At 35.6% G+C, this 20,673-nt stretch overlaps 1 protein-coding gene across 1 annotated transcript in view; it reads left to right on the forward strand.

Annotated features, from left to right (window-relative positions):
* Positions 1 to 20,673, forward strand: part of LOC145985601 (proteasome activator complex subunit 4B-like) — a 158,754-nt gene that overhangs the window by 61,889 nt on the left and 76,192 nt on the right. The window contains exons 14-22 of the mRNA XM_083119672.1: positions 1,346 to 1,503; positions 2,056 to 2,145; positions 7,589 to 7,769; positions 8,726 to 8,983; positions 11,843 to 11,968; positions 13,516 to 13,707; positions 15,156 to 15,346; positions 17,931 to 18,060; positions 20,253 to 20,497. Coding sequence (XP_082975798.1) covers positions 1,346 to 1,503; positions 2,056 to 2,145; positions 7,589 to 7,769; positions 8,726 to 8,983; positions 11,843 to 11,968; positions 13,516 to 13,707; positions 15,156 to 15,346; positions 17,931 to 18,060; positions 20,253 to 20,497 — 1,571 coding nt within the window. The remainder of the gene's footprint in view (positions 1 to 1,345; positions 1,504 to 2,055; positions 2,146 to 7,588; positions 7,770 to 8,725; positions 8,984 to 11,842; positions 11,969 to 13,515; positions 13,708 to 15,155; positions 15,347 to 17,930; positions 18,061 to 20,252; positions 20,498 to 20,673) is intronic.

Raw genomic sequence — 20,673 nt, forward strand, 5'->3', positions numbered from 1 at the left:
ATTTACGGGAAAACTATTGGTGGAAGGGGTGTTTGCCCTCCACAGCACTGCTAAATCCAACGTAAATAACAATCTGTGGCATGCCCAGGAGAGTGTTTGATGGGTGGGGGGGGGGCATAACCCCTCTTTTGCCTAGTATTTCTAAAAAAAACAAAAAAAACAAGAACGTCAAAGGCAGAAAAAGATTCAAACTGAGGGCTGACTGTTAAAAAAAAGTATACGTAACCACCCTCCCCTGCCCTTTCAAAAATCCTGGGCTTGTCACTGATAACAAACCCCCTATTGTGACGTCTAAAAATAAAAATGTGTAAGTTTGACAAAGCTTGTTTTCAGTTCACTTTATGCTGTTGGGCTGATCGGGACTGGACACATTTGCAGCCTAAAGTGGGATCTGAAATATTCTACATGTCTCCACTGTGAACTGAATCCAGGACACTTTGATTACAGTACATAAAGATACTTGACGTCCAACTATAAATGATCACCACCCCACCAATTACCCGCTACTTCTAAACTAGCAACGAATTGCCAGTTTACAGAGTAAATGAAGATCCCACACAGTCAGAAGCATAAATTAAACCTAATAGGCGGCCGATAGAAGCAGTCACCTACCTTCCCTACTCTCAAAAGTGGGTCACGTTAATCCGCAACTGATTTTTACAGCAGGTCTTGCTTTTTTTCCCTTAGAAATTCATAACCATAGTTCTTTACCATTGTTGAGTTATTTTTGACACAATATACCCTCTAAAAGTTGATCGTGAAGTCATTTCTTACTGACACTTGAGTTTCACCCCTCCCTTATGCTTTCCAGCTTTTTACGTTTCCCGCATTTAACGTTTTTTTATTTACAGGCCCCTGAAAAACGTAAAATCGAGATTCCACTGTATTGGTATTGTGGGGAAATGGTAATATTTCTGACCTAATTGCCTCTGTTATAATTTTACTTTATATTAATAAAAACATTTTGAGGATAAATGTAGTCCATTTCTTTTCAGTTAGAATTAGAAAAACTCTTTCTTTTTAATGCATTTTTATCATTTTTGAGGTTTCTTATCTACATTTTCTCATTTATAGTGCATTTAAGTCATATTTCTGTCTCCAAAAATTCAACAAAGGAAAATCCATCTTTTACCTTTGGCTCAAGTGCAAAGAAAGAAAGCTGTAAGAATGTGGATAACTATTGTACAAAGATTTAAGGCATATGGTACATAACCTTCAAGTCAGAAGTCATATAACTTTTTTATTCCTTTATTAATCAAATTCATCTTACAAGTTAAATTTTATCAAAAGTAATATGTTTCTATATCATTTTCAAAACTTGAAGAGCACATTATTTTATTCGCAGGATTGGGGGAAGCCAGGAAATGTACATAAGTTGCAGCTCCGGTGGCATGTTCCGAATTGTGATGAGGTTGCTTGCGTGCAGAAAATTGTGTCCAGATACTTGCCACCTGAAATTGACCGCATTATGAGGTTTGTTCGTGATGAAGAGACATTAACAAAGTAAGTTTGCTTCTTTGTTTCAAAAAAATTCAATTGAGTTTGTACCTGAAGGTTTGGAAGAGTATATTGAAATTGCAGTTGTTCCTTGAATGACCTGAATATTTCAGTAACTTTCCTTATTACTTATATTACCTAGTGACTTCAGTATGGTTTGCTTTGAAATGGAAATTGCATACTTCAACATTTACTTTACAAAACTAGGGCATAGGAATTAACCACTAAATTTCAGGTTATTTATAGATATATCGGATCAGTAAAATTGTAGGTAATTATACCTATATAGGCTGAGTACTGATTGATCTGCCCCACCCCTAATTTATAGTCTTGTAGAGTTCTTGTGCATTTTTATTGCAATGTCAACATCTAATCTGTATGGCAATGTCTGTCATGATAGTTATATTTGCTTCTATCAAGTTAAATGAATACATATTGTAACACGGAGGAACCTTGTTTCTTGGTTCCACTCGTACGTGTAATATTTCTATTTACAAACCTTATATTTACAAGTGTTTGGGTCAAGAGTTAAAGTGAAGAACCTTTTTTTATTTGCAGGGAAGAACTCCAATGCAGCTTAACGATTATCTTGAATTTGTTTGGTTGTGGATCATTGCTACCACTGTGGGAAGAATCAGCCATAAAACTGTAAGTTGATATCTTGTAATTTTTATTATTATTTTTAATGTAATTGAGGACCTTGTTGATGGCATAGCGGTAGGATGTTCACCTTGCAATCAAGGGTTTAATACCCAGTGGAAGCACAAGCAGGGTGTCCGTCAGTCTGGAAATCCTGGAAAAGTCATGGAAAGTTTTTGAACAGAGGAAAATAAAAAGGACAAGCAAGAAATTAAAAATTTGTTCTGGACATATTATACTTCAGTTTGCTCTGCTGATTATTACCAGTAGTTACAGTGGAAATAGCATATTAAATACTCTGGAAAAGGGATCCTTGTTTTGAATTATTTTCAAGTAGAAATCTACTGTAGTAAGTATCTGTTGGAACTTGCCACTTTCATTTGCAATTTGAGTTGTGCTTGGTAGATACTATTAGGCATGCCGTGTCATATGCCATTTTTTTAAATTTCAGATATCTTCTTTTTCCTTAACAATAATTATTGAGAGGCACAATGTATAAATTTTACCTTCGCTAAAAGCCCTGTCTTTAAGAAAGAAAATAAAACCAATTTCAATTGTGTACGACAATTACCGTATTTCCACATGTATAATGCCTACCCTGGTTTTTGATAGGGAAAAATGACAAAACAATTATATCTCGTATATAATGCACAGTACATACAATCCAGGTTCAAGAAAAGGTTTTCTTAGTTGTAGATCGTAAATCTGTTGCTATGTGGATCAAGAGTGAATGACATCATATCTATTCACAGGGCTCGAAAAATCCCGGTTGCCATGGCGACTAAAAATTTCAGCCTGGCGACTGTGATCTTTTGCTGTAATATTGCTGTTTTTTAAGTTTGCATGTATGAAATTTTGAAGACTCTTAAGTTCAAATTGCAGTACAGCGTAAGTTAGCAAATGATTCTTTTATCAACGTTGTGTACATTCCATAGAATCAGAAACAATTTCTTACTCTTTGTCCCCCAACCCCGCATTTCCCACTTTCTCACATGATTTAGCGATGTTTTGAATGTGATGATGCTCAACTTCTTATAGTATGCACAATTGCTAGTAGGTGGTTTCCTGGCGCCTGATTTTCATAGCTGGCACCTAGCTCTGAAGAATATTTTTCGAGCACTTCCTATTCAATGAGTCAGTCACCTGTTGCTATGTGTACCAAGAGGACCTTGTGTAAAACAATAAGTCAGCAACCAAAGCCACCTCCTCCCACGCCCTCCAGTGTGTTTAGCATCCCAAATCTTCCACTCTTTAACCACCTTATTTATTCTGTAATAGCAGAAAGCGAGATCAAAATTACTTTGTGGATTTGCAGTGCTCAGGAAGTTACTTTCTATTACAAATACCGCTGATACACATCCCATGTAACAGGACGTGCATCCTCGAAATCCGCCAGAATGACACTGCTTTTCTTGGTGTCACAGAACATTACATTACGAAGTGAAAATTGTGGGACATGCCCTTGAAACTTTTATACAGCGTGTTTGAAAAAGAACTCCCTAGTTTTAATGTGTCCTAGAATCTGTACAAAGTGACATACAGTATTCTAGTTTGTGGTGTTTGATTCATCAAATCTCCAAGTTTGGCACCCTTGCAGTTGGTAGGTCTGCTTGACCTTGAGATGGCACCAGTGCTGTGTTTTTTCCTTTGTTCCCTCAGTTCAATTCTGGCGTTTGTGTAGTGCAGAGCAACTCGGCAACAATGTGTACTCCGCAACAGAAAGCGCAGTGTGTTATTTGGTTTGTGAAAACTGAGTCAGTTATAACAGTGCAACGTAATTTTAAGATGTCAGTATGGTGGTGAACCACCTACAGCAAAAACTATCCCTCATTGGCTAAAGACTTTCAAGGAAACCGGTAGTGTTTTAAAAGGTAAATCACCAGGTAGACTGAGAACTTCCGAAAATGTTGTTGAACAGATCCGTGTTTCGTGTGTTCGGAGCCCGAAGAAGTCATTGGCCAGATGTAGTCTACAATTAGGAGTGCCTAAAGGTACAGTGTATGATGTTGTTCGTAAAAGACTAAAGTTGCGCGCCTACAAATTGCAACTGTTACATGAAGTGAAACCTACTGATAAAATCCAAATGTATGAGTTTGCTGTTGACTTTCTACACAGAATTGATGATGATGACAATTTTATACCAAACATTCTCTTTTCTGACAAGGCTACATTTCATGTCAGTGGAACAGTTAATCGTCATAATTGTAGAATTTGGGGGGGCAGAGCATCCACATGAAGTTATTCAGCATTAACGTGACTCTCCCAAACTTAATGTCTGGTGTGGTTTGATGGAAGATCGTGTGGTTGGTCCTTTCATTTTTGTAGAAAAAACAATAAATTGTGACGTTTACCATGACATGTTGACAGAGTACGTCTTTCCCCAAATGGACGATATTGAGGCGGAAAAGGGGCTTGTGATTTTCCAACAAGATGACGCCCCAAGTCATTACAGTAAACAGGTGCGTGCGGTTCTTAACACTCGCTTTCCAGGAAGGTGGATAGGCAGGGCTGGCCCAATACCTTGGCCACCACAAAGTCCAGACTTAACCCCACTGGACTTTTTCTTTTGGGGCCACATAAAAAATGTTGTGTACAGTGCTAGGATCAGAGACATTAATCATTTACGGGAAAGAATCGTCGCTGCGGTTACATCTGAAATGTTGGTGAATACGTGGCAAGAAGTGGAATATCGTCTCGACGTGTGCAGGGCAACAAATGGATCCCACGTTGAGGTGTACTAACATTGAACAAAACTTGAAGGAGTCCTCTTTCATGATATGTACTCATTGATGTAAGTTTTCATTACTTTCCCTATTAAATTTATACTTAAAACTAGGGAGTTCTTTTTCAAACACCCTGTACATTTTTATGCTCATTTCCTCTGTATTTTTCCAAAAAAATCTTCAAAATATACGTATACTTTTTCCATGACTAACGCAACATTTATAGGAGGCACATTCAGGACCCTCAAACTAGCAGTTAGCAGCACAAGATTTCTTCCATTAAGGCATTTGCACACTCCATATATGTCATATGATTTGCCAGTAATACATATTAATTATTATTTTCTTTTCCTTATCTTTTCTTTCATCCAAATTACCATAAAAATAAGAATTTTACTTCATTTTGTGATGAGCTTATTTCATTGCACATTATTTCAAAGCTCTATGTCAAAGAGTTTCCTTACAATTGTAATTTAAAATCAGGGGTGTCTCATGTGGACACCCTGTTCATTACCTAAATGTGATGGATATGAAGAACTGATCAAAGAAGGAAAATGATCGAAAGAGTGGTTCATATCAAAAGATTTCGGTAGACAATTTTCACTAGTTTTGTATCATGAATTACAATAAAGATTTGTTTTTTCTTTCAAATAATACAGCAAATTTAATACTGTATAAATTTCAATGACTCCTTTTTTCAGAAATTATGTTGACTTGTTTGTAAATTTTATTTCTTTTAAAATGTTATTTAAGGTAAATTTATAAATCTAAAAAAAAATAGGGGTTCAGTTCATCTAAAGACTTCTAACAAACACTTCGTAATCTTAAAAAAATAGGAAATACCATTGTTTAGTTCGAAAACTATTAAGACATTCAACTCGCAGTTATTCTAATAAAATGTTTTGTAGGTTTTCTGCAAAACTTCTATTTCTTATTTTTCAAAAATGGATTTATTGATTTATTATTAAAGTTTACACTATTTGGTACATTTCTGAGAAAAACGGACATTTATAGGGGACACCATTCCTGATATACTGTATATGAAATAACAAAAAAATATCCAATATGGCAGATTATTTTCAAGATGGCGGCCAAATGTAGATTGTCTACTAAATTAAAAATATCTTTAAGGATAGAACAATGAATCCTACCAAGTTTCTTGCTTTTATCAAAAAGTCAATAATTCTTCGGGACAGCTGCCGGCCTGTGATAAACATGCACTTTTTTGGCACTATCCTCCATTTTGGGACATATTTTATAGTGTATGTTTCATTCAAATACATTAAGTCTTATATTGTTGTAAAGGGTATGAATTGGGCTACCACTTTTATTCAAAACAATTTCCTGTCATTTAATTTATTCAAAAGTTACAAGGCAAAACTTCAAAACATGCTAGAAAAATTACATATTTTAAGGATTATTTTTTAATTTACGGTAAAACTACTGAAATTAGCGAAAAACTAAACAGAATCTTTTTCGTAGTCCATCTAATGAGGATCAAGACTAAAAAAAGATTTACTCTTTACGACCTTTGGTTACTGATATATAGATCATTAACTGGAAGGTCAACCATATTGGATGCCATCTGAATTAGTCAAATTGCTCAAGGTTGACAGAGTGGCATCAATCGGATCTGAAATGTACATAACATAAGCTTTCAAAATCAGTCAAAACATTTTATTCACACCTCAAAATGTGGTTATGCCACTTTTAGGCATTCTTCACTCATGACTACATGGATAATAAAGTTTATTCTTTCTTATTAAAGACGTTTATTTTTTCATTGACACTGTAATTGCTGAAAAAATGTATATATTGTGGTTTAAGGGCTAGAGTAACCTCTGCTTCCTACTGTTAATGGCCATGATATATTACTAAGTTATCTTTGTTTATATTTCATTAATCATGATTTTTGTTCGTACTAAATGAAAACTGTCTTTTCTTTATAAAAATATTTGTTTAAAATATGACTCCATGACTGGGTATGGAGATGTTGGATACCAGATAATTTTTTTTATTATTGAAGTCCAGCTTTTTTTTAAAATACTAACTGATCAATAGACAGTTATTAAGTTTATCAGTTTTTCGTTATTCTTTTGTTATTTTGACATGTTAAGTCAGTAATTTTGACCCTTGACTAGTTTCCTGCTGTGCTTTTGTGTGTGTGTGTGTGTGTGGGTGTGGGTGTGGGTGTGTGTGTGTGTGTGTGTGTGTGTGTGTGTGCGCGTGTGCGTGCGTGCGTGCATGATTTTTTCATGTTTTTCCACTTCATGTTGGTGTGGTAAAGAGAAGGTAAAAGGTAAAGTGCTCCCCTGTGCTTAGCAGCATGCCATGAAGGCATATAGGGGGTGTGGGGGTAACGCCCCACACTTTCTGATTCGGACGTGAGTGAGGGTGATATGATCAGCATCATGCCCCTGACTACTTTTACCCCCCAGGGTTTCCCCCCAGGAACCCATGTCATTTGATGCTGGGTGTGCGGCGGGGCCGCTTCCAACATTAGAAAAGTTCCATGATTTGTAGCGGCCGGGGATCGAACCCGGGACCTTTAGCATGGTAGTCAGACGCGTTACCGACTGAGCCACTGTGGCCAATAAAGAGAAGGAAGTCATTCATTGTGTTCTTCAAGCAATTAAGTGAATTGAGCAATTTTGTAAGAACTTCCACTCATTTGAAAAAAACTTTGGACTTTTAATGGAGATCACATCATTTTCCATCTGTACTTGCAGGTTGGAGAGTTGTGTGTCTGTGGAGCCCTTCACCCACACAGTTGGTGTGGACAATGGATGTGTTACCCTGCCCGATGGCAGTAACGTTCGCAAGGCTGTGTGCGATTGCATGAATCTACTTATGGAGAAACTACTTAGTTGTAGGGAAGATGATACCAAGTCTTTATTTCACATAGTAAATGTAAGTAAGAATTTTGACACGAAATATAGTTTATTTTTATTGTTTTGTATGTTTCTAGTAGCTTTGTTAAGTGATAAGCAAATTTTATTGTAATTTTAATTTGTCTGGGTATCACTAAACTAAAAAGCCTGAAGTCCAAGGTTGTGCCAGTTTGCCTCCATGGAGAAAGGGTAGAACAGGTATTCTTTTTAAAAATTTGTCTTTCGCTGGAAATGGTATTGTATATTGACATTCATGATTGTGTGAAGCCCTACAGGAGACAAGGAAGGCAATCTTACTGATCTGAAAATCCTGATCAGGGAATATATCATTGTTGTACATTTGATGAATATTTATTTTTGCATATTTGTAAGCGTAACACTATATCCTGTTTGTAAAGAAATACTTAAGAAATGTCCTTCTTGGATCAAGCTTGCATGTTTTCACATTTCCAATGTAAAAATGTAGTGTAACAGTGTTATAGTATTGTCTGTGTAGCCACATTCATTTTTAAGAGCCCATAATACACGAATGGTCTTGAAAAATATGAATGTGCAGTATATCAAAATGTTGAGCAAAGTAAAGAATTTCACCCACTAAAGAAACAAATTTCTTATTAATTTCAGTGAGATATAACATTTTTAATCATTCAAAAGTGGTCTGAATTGTATTTCAAAACATTACTTCATAAAATTGGGAAAAGTCCGGAAATTTGATCAGGAACTGTTTCTAGTTGTAAGTGCTTAGTACCTTGAGCTTTCCTTTGATGTTGCTACTGTGAAAGTACAGGGTTGCCCAGAAAGTAACCAAAAGCATTTAGTAGTCATTATTTTGGTTACCTTTTTGGGCCACCCTGTTTAGGTTACTAGGTACTCATGGTGTAGTAATATTTACAGGATGTAACCAATATGCACTTTTGGTAATATAATCCCACAACTGAAATATTTGCACACTAATAGCACCTTTTTTCTTTGCAGATATATGAACATGTATTATTTAGTAGGTTTAAACCAAAGGATGAATTTGACATGCATTGGAAGAATTTCCGTTTAGTGAAAAAGGTGCTGGAAGACAAGTTAGTTGGCCAGAAGAGACACTTGAGGGCTCTCTTGGTGGACAGAGCTGCCTTGCAGCATGAATCAAGACTGATGGAATCCTGCACTGTGTGCCTTACTCCAACCCATAAGCAAATCATGCTCAATCTTCTGAAACTTAGTACAAGTAATTATAGTGAGGTTAGTTCATGTTATTATCTGTCACCATAATAGTTTTCCCATGGGTGTTATCTCCCCCACTATTACTTGCATCAGCAGTGAAACCAGACTGGTGACCAAAAATAATTTTACACATATATTCTGTCAAAAAGTACCGGGAATTGTTAAATAAAACACACAATTTTCATTTATTCATCAATATTTATTTTGTCGACTTCAAAGTAAGCCCTATTTGATGCAGCATAAATATGCCAGCGTTTTTTTTCCAGTCTTGGAAACACTGTTTATAGGCAGTTTCCGGTATGGCCTTCAGCTCCTTCCACGAATTTTGCTTTTTGGCTTCAATTGAGTCAAAGCGGGTACCCTGGAGCGGCAATTTTAGTTTTGGGAATATAAAGAAGTCAGACGGGGCCAGATCTGGTGACTACGGTGGTTGATCGATGGTATTTATTGTGTATTTGGCCTTAAATTCGGTCACAATTGTCGCTCTATGCGATGGCGCATTATCGTCGTGTGAAATCCATGAATTGTTCTTCCACAAATTTGGCAGTTTCTGATGGATTTTATCACGCAAATGCTTCAATACGGCCAAATAGTATTCTTTATTGACCTTCTGTCCCTCTGGAACAAATTCATGATGCACCAAACCACGAATATCCAAGAACACAATGAACATATCACCTTGACTTTTGAGCGACTTTGACATGGTTTTTTCGGTTTTGGTCTGATGACTGTTGACTTGTTTGCATGTCAAACTCGTAGATCCATGTCTCGTCACCAGTTATGATGCGTTCCATGAATGTGGAATGAGAATTGACACGATCCAGCATGTCTAAAGAGACCTGCTCATGGTACTGTTTTTGAAGAAAATTCATCTCTTTTGGAAGAAGCCATGCGGTGACGCATCTCATGCCCAAAATATCAAACAAACAGACTCGTGAGAGATGTTAAGGTCACTAGCTATCTCTCTTAAGCTGGAATGGCTATTATCGAGCATAATTTCCTTCCCTTTTTCGGTTTTCATCGGTTGAAGAGGTCGAAGGTCGTCCAGAACGAATCATGTCTTCGACGATCTCTTGTCCCTCCTTGAACTCTTTGTACCACTCGTATGTCCGTGTTTTTGATAATATTGATTCACCATAAGTCTTTTCTAACAATTTTAGCGAGTCTGCAGACGAAATTCCGTTCGCAACACAAAATTTAAAGCAAACTCTTTGTTCAATAATTTCGTTCATTGTAAAAATCGTGATGCATTACTGAAGTGGATTGACTCAACCAGCTGCTGTAAATAAACTGGTTGACAGATCGCACTCATGTTTGGCATAGTAATTAAGTACAGTGCTACCAACTTACGGAAAAAAATATTTAAAAAATCATTAGCGTGGGTCTTTTAAATTACAAATTCCCGGTACTTTTTTTGACAGAAAGTATGTATACATATAGTAGAACCTCAAGTTTGTTTCACACATGCTCACATGCTCCCCCTCACATTCACACACACTGGACTAGAACCGTTATAGACATATATTTATTTGTTCCATTCAATATATTACAAAAAGTACATTATAAAATAAAATAAGAAAAAAGAAAGAGGAAATGACAAATATAACATTAGACTTGGTGTAGACTATTTGAAATAGTTATACTATTGTGTAAAAAAACAATTTCTGTGCCACATGCCACTAATGCACATATTATTTATCATTATATATAAATCATGTTGGCACAAGGCATAACCGTTACCTTCAGATATTCTAACATTTTATTGTATTTTGTCCCGAGAATAGTGTACTTTGTGGGAAAATTTAAAATCCAGGAGTGTAGAATAAGAGTTTGCTCCAATTTACAAAATGCAGTGCAGAATACCAGAGATTCTGTAGTTCAAGTTTCAGTTAAAGTCTGGATATCTCCCTTCCATCTTTCACCTGTTTTATTCTCATTGTGATCCAGTTCCATTTTTATGATTAATGACAGTAGATATATACAACTAGTGTTGGGTATATACTCTAGTATGTGTGAAGCATGATTAAAACCAGAATATCTATTATTTCTATTGCAAGCTGTGTAAGAATATATGGTCAAATTCTAAAAATAATAACTGTATTTTATTCATCCTAATGATACTGAAATTTCATTTTGCAATACAGTACCAGATATGATCCTGAAATTCCACTCATTTTTGTGCTGACGTTTTAATTTTTTATTTTCCACAAGGTAAAGTGGAACAAACTTCACTCTATTAAGTCTACCATTGGTGCATGGCGTTCCTCGTCCCAGCTCTACTGCGGATAAGTCATCTTAACTTGGCTTCTAAATCGACACAGCCATCTCGCACATCATTTGCTGATAGGGCTTGACCCTTCATTGTGCATTGTCTGTAATGTTGTTGTAAATGTTCTGCGCATCCTTCTTGATTTTAATTTACCCAGAAAAAGCACTTTATCATCCATGTTGGGAGATGATGGAAGTGTGTTTAGCTTTGTGAGAAGAGCAGACCTTTACCACTCAGATTTTTTTTTGTGTTTTACCTTACCTTTTTAATGTGTTGTGTATGTCCTGTGCAGGATCCTTTACAACCTGCACTTTTAACATTCTCAACGGGTTTTTATACCCCTTTTTAATCCTCAGGGGAGGATTTTAGGTAAGGAGATTTCCCCAACATACACTGAAGGGTGCAAAATGACCATATGTGCTGACATACCAAAAAACATTTATTTTACCAGTATATGAGCATCTCCTCACTCGTAATAGTACATTCAATAGATGAAGCAGTTTTATCTCGTGGGATATTATAGTAAATCAACAAATGTTTTTTGCTATGAGTGCTTGTTTGCTCATGAGAAAATGTAATAACAAGTGTGCTTTTAAATTCTATTTCAGGTGAGGTTACGATCTCAGGCATTATTATTCACTGCCTTGCATCATTTTCCATTTTCGTATCCAATTATTATACCAGAAGTAGTGAAGCTTCTGAATGATGCTAGTGGGTCTCACGAACAACTCAAGGTAAGTCAAAATTGTTGTAAAGTTAATGAGGAGTGTGTTTGGGACAGATTAATTAATACCTTATTGATTGGTATCAGAATACTAATAAAATTGCTAATAAATTTTACAGATTCATTGTTTCTATAATTTGCCTGTAACTGAGTGAAAAATTTGGTATTCTTTATATATATTGATGCACTCAATATATAAATGTATGATTTGTATTCTCTGGTTTTGTACAGTAAATTTCACAATAATTGGTTTCATCTGATTACAGTTATATTATTAAATAGTTGGTTGAACCATTCAGGTTCTTCATTAGACATTTGCAATTTTATTTCAGACTAGTAGAATATCTGTTACCAGTATCAATATTGGTTATTGTTATTGGTTAAAACTTCATATTGAGCCATCCCTAAAAAAATACTCTGGTCTATTCATACATTAGTATACATTCATATATACATGATCATCCATTTTAGATGTTGCAGAGAGAAATAAAAGTTTTGCAGAAAAGAATCCACTTTATTACCACTATTGGTATGCACACATGTCGGAGGGACACTGTTTTGTGTCCAAATCATTAACACATGTACACTTCAACACTTAACACTCAACATGCCATGTTGAATGCCTTCCTCTTACTGTCACACACTCTGCTGTGTGTGTAAGCCATAATGAGACCATTTGCCAGAAACATGTTTTGCCATTTCACAGTGTCCCTACAGAAAGGGATGTGGTATCACTTTAAAATTTTGCATACCATCCTACACGATGCACTATCCTTAGTTTTCCAGTGTGTCTGCCACGTTTTGTCTTCAATGCACTAGCACTGCTATGGGGGTGAACTGGCTGAAAACTCTCCATTCACCTATATGTGCATCCTTCATGCTCATATTGCCCGACCCTGTGGCCGAGTGGTTAGCACATCGCGCTGCGACGCCAAGGGTCCCGGGTTCGAATCCCGGTCGGACTTGGTTGTTTGTGAATGTCCGTTCATCAATTTCATCACTCATCCCCATCTTCACAAATTAGCCAAGAGGCACAATCAATCAATCAATCATTCATGCTCATATTCAAAGAAACTGCTCAGAGATATGGTCATTTCCTTCTTGTGGATAATGGCTGTTTACTTTTCAGATGAAATAAAAGTGTCACCATGGCATATTGTGTATTGCCATAAAGGAAATACTGTTAACTGCACTATTCGTAAACATTTTACATTGGTACACCCTTACAGTATAATAACACAAATATCTGCATTTTAAAATTGTTTTATTTATGTATATATGTATTTCTTGCATTGTAGAATTATTTCTCTTGCAGTTTACGATTGTTAAAAGCATATAAACACAATTTTTGATGTAACATTTCGGAACAACACATGCTCCCTTCAGCAGACATTTATTTTCAAACTTTACATCAGAAATTGTGTTTATGCGCTTGTGACAACCATAAACTATGAGAGAAATAATTTTTAAATTCTTTATTATTACCTGTGCCTTTTTATAAAAAATGAAACCCTTGAAATTTATGTGTATTAATTGTACGGTATTGCACTATTTCAGGGTGCGTTGTATGTGTTGCTGGGTCCAAAGCAGCATCCCTTGGTAACAAAGCATGATTGGGAAATGGTGGCGATGCTTTGGCCTGCAATTATACAAGCCCAGCCATCTGAAAAATTATCTGTGATTCACTTGTTAGATACTTTGGTAGACAATGTACATAAGCATTTTCCTACAATAACAATTGAAGTTGAGGTAAGTAATTTATATTTGCTGGTAAAATATGTAACCGAATTTGTGTACAAGTCCTGGCATATTCAACACAGTTGTTGCATATTTACTGACAATATTTGCTTTCAAATAGATCTCCCAATGGCATACCTTTGTATTCAAGGTGTCCCAAGCTCGATTCGGCAGTTTGGATCACACTTTTAGGTTTAGATCCAGTCCCAATTAATTTATCTGAGTGTAAGCTTTCCGATATGTCCATTTTAATCATGCAAAAAAAAAATCTGTTGTGAGGAGGCATGCTAAAAAGCCAGATGTTGTAGGGTCAAGTTGTTGGTGTAGCATGGATGTTTATATATCTTTTTCTCATCTGCTTTTTTAATTCTAATTATTTTAATATTTTTTTGTTGGATAATTTCCTGTTAACTATATTTATAAAGTATTAGTATAATTGTATAGCATAACAGAGCAAAAACCTGTTTTACATAGTTCAAAAATCACTAAAAAAGTAAATTATAAACTCAAGTGTAACCCTACTGCATAAAAAGCAACAAGATGTTTCTTCTATCATTGAGTCCAAGCCTGGCCATAAGTGTTCTTTATTCATTAATTTCATCATACCATCACTCATCCTCATCTTCACGATTAGCCAAAAGTGTCAGAGAAGCAAACTAAAACAAACCAATCAATCATAATCTATCATTTATGTAGTCAATATTTTTCATTCTCATTGTGATAACATAGAGCAAATGCAAGTGAATTTTTCTAAGTTTCAGTTGGAGAGAGAAAGTTATTTATGAGAATAGAATGATAACTTTCTGATGGTACAAAACCGAAATATTCTCCAATATTCTGAAAGTGGATGATTGACCAAAATTACGAAACACTTCTGCCTGTAGTAAAACAGAGAAAATAGTATTCTGGTTACAGGTAGAAGAGTATCAATAAGCAAAGCTTACAAGGACAATAAATATTTATACAAACATATGAGCAATAAAAGAACCTCGAATACACACAAGGTGCAACAGTTTTACATTGTGTGATGTCTCATAGGTGTTTCAAGTTCTCCTACTGTTATGGCTTTTTAGATCAACCTCCTACTTCATCTCAAACAGCTCGAGTTATCTGTAAAATAAGGATCAACACCAAAAATTTGATCTGCAATGGAATTCAGATCTGTTACTGCTTGTGCTGAAAGTGGGAAACTTGTGCATTCAATCAAATGGGAACCCTAACACACAACATTATGCCAAAATAAAAAGTGTACAAATTAAATGGTTATTGTTTAGACTATTGCACAAATCATCTCAAATGAGCATACTAAGGTTGCTACATAATATTTATATTTTTTTATTATTGTTAAGAAAAAAGTAAACAATTGAGATGTACTCAGTTTGTCTTATATGAACTGTAGAAATTCCAATATGTTAGAGAATACTTACTAATAATATTAACTTTTTATTACATACCTCTAGTTTCCTGACAAGTGTTTGGAAGCTGCTAAGCGTCTTTGGAGCGTAAGTGCTCCACTTCCATCTCTTCCTCCAGTTTCTGATGTTGACCTTACTCGGGGACTTAATAAATTACATGAAAGAAGTGCAAAAAACAAGAGAGTATATTTTGATCTTTTGAATTCACTGCTAGATGTGATAGAGAAAGGGAACCTGTGAGTATATTTATCAGCTGTTCCAGTTTTTGTTAGTTTGTTTCCTAAATTTGTTTCATTCTGTATTTGGTTATAACAACTGATGTGTGAAGTGTGTTACCGTAGTTCTTCGAATCGAAGATGCCATCGAATCTAAGGCACACCTGAATTTTCGCAGAATTTTAGGAACAGGAATATGCACAAAGATGTTCATATTTTAACCTTTGCGGTGTTAATTTAAACATTTATAGGGTACATGTTTATTTGTTTACAAATACGGTATATGGTATTTTACCTTGCAACATTGGTAACTTCTGTTTTTACAATTTTTTGTTTATTTAAACATCCATAGGGTACATGTTTCTTTGTTTACAAATATGGTATACTGTACTTTACCTTGCAATATTGGCAACTTCTGTTTTTACAATTTTTTGTTTATTTAAACATCTATAGGGTACATTTGTATTTGTTTACAAATATGGTATACAGTACTTTACCTTTACCTTGCAACATCGGTAACATCGAGAGCATTGGTCAGGCAACACTTCTTGAAAGATTTTATTCAAAGACCTCTTCCCAGCCATCGGAAATCCAGAGAGTAATCGTGGAAGTAGATGCCCTTTTGATCTTCCCTGAAGGTGTGGTTTTCAGATGTCAACCAAGCTTCGTACCGCATACGCACATTAGCTTTGAATGGTTTGTTGATTGACACGTCCAGGGGCTGTAATTGGCTTGTCATGCCCCATGGAATTACTACTACTCTCAGCTAACAAAGTTTTCATGCCTTCCGTGATGTGGCCCTTAAATGAATCCAGAACAAGCATGCTTCGTTTGAGAAGAGCTCCAGGTCATCTTTTCCACACACTTTTCATCCAGTCTTTCGTGAGTTCATCTGTAACCCCAGCATTTTTTTTTTGTTCACGGACGATTACATTTTTTGGGAACACCTCGTTCTTTGGTATTGTTTTTCTGTTCAGCACAATGTACGGCCGGTAGCTTATGGCCATCACCGGTGACACAAACTAAAACAGTGACTCTCTGTTTCTCATATCCAGTTGTTTTAATATGGACCTCATGGGCACCTCTCTCATTAATTGTGTAATTTTGTGGCATGTTATCTGTCCCAGACTGTAATTGTGTGATTTTCGTAACTTGATAACATGACGTTGGAAGTTAATGAGCTTATCTTCAAAATCAGTTGGTAAAATCTGGCAAATTGTTGTTCTCCTTCAGAGAGCTAGCCCAGTTCTCCTCATAAATTTGTCACACCAACCACGATGCTGTAAAGTCTACACGTGGAATGCCACACGTTCTTGCAACATCCAAAGCTTTAAGTGATAACGACTCGCGAGTTACGGGCAAACCTGCTGATCTTTGCTCCCTCACAAACTTCAGAACAGCCTCATCAACTTCCGGATGTCGACCTTCTTTTGGTCCGGAGAATGACTTTCTCGTTGCTATGCAACTAAACAACTGGCGTTGCTGATTTCTCCAACGATGAATGCACACTTCACTAACAGTAAATCTTCGTCCAGCTGCACTGTTTCCAAACTCCTCTGCGCACTGAATAACTTTACGTTTAAATGCTGCATGATATGAGTGGCACTTTTGTTTCTCCATATTTACTACAAGTATGTCCCGTCAATGAAACCTGACTACCGGTATGTACTGGGAAACATCAAGATTCTATCTCCCGTGCTTTCCCGATTACGAAGCTGATAACAATTGAATGACTGTTTGTTGTAAAATGTTCATTATTGTCCTAGCACAGCAAATTTAAAGGGGAAAAATTTCGTTGAGCATTTTCTTATCAGGAAAACGAAATGTTGAATGTTGATTGTTGTATTGCAGCTACCGGTAATTTTAAGGAAAGTTAAGAAAAAAATATTTACTCTTTGTAACTACCAGTATTAGAGACTGCAGTAGATTCTATGTTGTACGTGCATGAAATACGTATATTGTAGTATATACATCGAATTGAAGATGCCATCGAATCTAAGGTGCACCTGAATTTTGGACGTCTAAAATCTGACAAACACCTGCACCTTAGATTCGAAGAACTATGGTATCATAAAGTTCATAATGGTGAGCACAGATTTTGTAATCAGTTTTGCTACAGATGATACTTTCAATAATGGTTACTTCATACACCCTGCATCTGTAATGATAATCAAAATATATTTGTGATGATAATAATAGTTTCTGTGTTGCAGTATACATTTATGTTTTAAATTGTTTTTGTTTTGTCCTGTGGTACTCAAATCATTAGCATGTTATCACCATAACAGGGTGTCCATTTTTTGCTCAAAAGATGATGCATTTTTTGTTGTTGATACATTTCTTTTTATTCAGCTTTTTTGGTTTTGACAAGATATATGTGTTGAAATATTGAGTGAGTATAGAAAAAAGTACATTTCTTATATTGCTGTTTAATATTCTTCAAATTATGTTTATTTGTATAAAAAGCATCCTTTGCAGTTTTTATTCTGATGCACTGGATATGCAATTTCAAATATCTCTAATTGTTTTTGTGATTACTGTTTTGATTAAGTTAAAATATTTTTTTTTATCTATTTGCTCTAATGTACCATTTAATGCTTTGCAGACACTGGCGATACCACTCTATTGGTGTAAATTTTCTACGAGACTTGGTTCGTGTAGAAATTCCATACCCTGCAGGGGTTGTTAGGTATTTTTTAGATGCCCTTATTCATGACTCATTAGAACTCAGGAAGGTGAGTAATAATTTGTTTCAGGTGACTTTTCTCATCTTTTTCAGTTTTTAATATGATATTATTATTTTATTATCAGGGTTCCCAGTCATGGAATTTAACTTATCAAAAAGCCATGGAAATGCCAGAGAATTTTGGAAGCATGTTTTGAAACGTGAAAAACCATGTAACTTGTTTTGGAAAAATTAATCACAATTTTGCTTATACAAAAACATATTTTCCTTTTTTCACAAAGCACTTTTAAGGAAATGTACGTGGGATGGAGATTTAAGAGTGGCAACACTTTTTTATCTCAGCTCTGGTAAATCCTACGACAATGAGAGAAAATCTGTGATGTTAAGCACATTATAGGCTACAATTATATTTCTGTGTAATTTTCTAAATATTATTCCTTCATAATAAATTTTAAGGTCAAAATTGTGTATTTTAATTGCTTAAAATGACATTTTCGGACAATTTTTTCCTGCTACTCAATTGAAGGTTTCAAACTTCTATTGCCAGGGGGTGCTGAACTATAGCGAGGAAAATGGCAGCATGTAACCATGCAATGTCGGTGGAGCGCCTGAAGTAGCGTGTTGTGATCGAGTTTCTAAACGCAGAAAATGTGCTACAAATTGACATTCATCTGAGAGTGAAGGCATTTTATGGGGATGAATGTGTATGGGCTGTTCATGCTTGTAAAGAAAACCCAAGCTGAACACGATTCCGATGACCTTCATCAGTTGAAGTTCGCTGCCTTTCATTCCATTCTCTCACATAGCTGAGATTTCTTCATCTGGGGTTTTCTTTAAGAGCGTGATAAACTCAAGATCGCACAGTACTGATGTCTACGCATTCATCACCATAAAATGCCCTCAGTCTCAGATGAATGTCAATTTGTAGCATGTTTTCTGCATTTAGAAACTTGACCACGGCACGCTACTTCAGGCGCTCCACCGACATTGCATGGTTACATGCTGCCATTTTCCTCGCTATAGTTCAGCACCCCCTGGCAATAGAAGTTTGAAACCTTCATTTGAGAAGCGGGATGTCTTATAAGTGCAATGTATGGTTGCTCAAAATCCAAAATGTGTTTACAAGGTAACAAAGAAAATAAAAACATAGAAAGCTTTACTTTTCAGCATGCCCTCATATATATACTTTATTGCAGATCCATTTCAGGATTGTAATGTTGTTCATTGACATTCCAAATTACATTTTGCAGAATTTTAACACAAAATGTTAATAAGAAATGAAATTAGGCATACCATATTTAATGCAAAATATTGAATTTTTCATGAGTGTCGTATCTCTTAAACCAATTGAATCTCAAACTCAAAATTTTTACTGAAGTTACTTATCATGGAGTACTGTATTGTGTACAAATTTTAGATTTTTTAACAACTGCCCACCAGACATATTTAACCCTGAACTTGAATTTTTTTTAACAAAAAGTAACATCTTTATGACCCTGAAGAAAAAGAAATATTAAAGTCTCAAGCTTCAAATAATTTTGATACTCTATTGGTACACAGGTACTTGCACAAAAAAAAATCAAGTGTCAAACAAACTGCCTTCCCCCCCCCCAAAAAAAACGAAAATGTAATTTTGAGCGATTAAAATAAACTATTTTGACCTTAAAATTTATTATGAAGGAATAATATTTAGAAAATTACACAGAAATATAATTGTAGCCTATAATGTGCTTAACATCACAGATTTTGTCTCATTGTCGCAGGACTTATAGAGCTGAGATAAATAAGTTGCCGCTGATGCTTACGAATGGAGAAAGGGATGCGCACCATGATAAAAAAAATGCCAGCCATCTTCAAATCGGTGATAGTAATAACAGTGGTTCTGAACTGTCAACATATGAGGCTCACACCACACAAAAAATAAACTTTTTAAAAATGGTCAAGCAACCATGTTGTATCACTTCATATGGATTGACCCAATAAGGTTTCAAGAGGTAATGCCAGTCTCATCATCAGAGGTCCTTGATCAATATCCTAAGAGACATCGTCAAAATGCAAAGAGAATATTTTCAGCAATATTGTTCAACAAATTTTTGAAGATAGACAAATTCCATTAACATTGACAGCTTTCTGAAGATTAATATTTTTCTGCTGTGTCTGGGTTTGTGTTATCACATATTTAGTGAACATGTTTACCGTTTGCAATCATGACCACATGTTTATTTTGTGATGCTCTTGCAGATTGCCATCCGTGTCACTGTATTTATCTTGAGGCAACAGAAGAGACCACACAAGAAAGTCAAAATAAACCCACTAAGTTTCTGCGCAGATAATAAACTGCACAAGAACGGATTACTGTGTCCTGGGGACAGATCAGATAATGCCTGGGTCCAGTATAATAGCAAGACTACTCCAAAGAACCCTGAAGAGTGGGACAAAACAAGGTTCATCCATAAGAGCTTCCATGGTTACTATTGTTGGCCTAAGTAAGTGTTACTCATTTGAAGCCTTATTTTGACAGGTTTCTTGATGAGACAGTAATTTGTTAGGTATTAATAATGGATTATTTATTTTAAAAGTATTGAAGTAGTGTGTTAGTTTCTATATTGAAATGTGTGAAAATTGTTCATGTGACCACATTTTAAAAAATAATAATAACAAT

This window comes from Lepisma saccharinum, chromosome 3 (assembly GCF_977018435.1).
Source record: "Lepisma saccharinum chromosome 3, izLepSacc3.1, whole genome shotgun sequence".
NCBI classification, from domain to species: Eukaryota; Metazoa; Arthropoda; class Insecta; order Zygentoma; family Lepismatidae; genus Lepisma; species Lepisma saccharinum.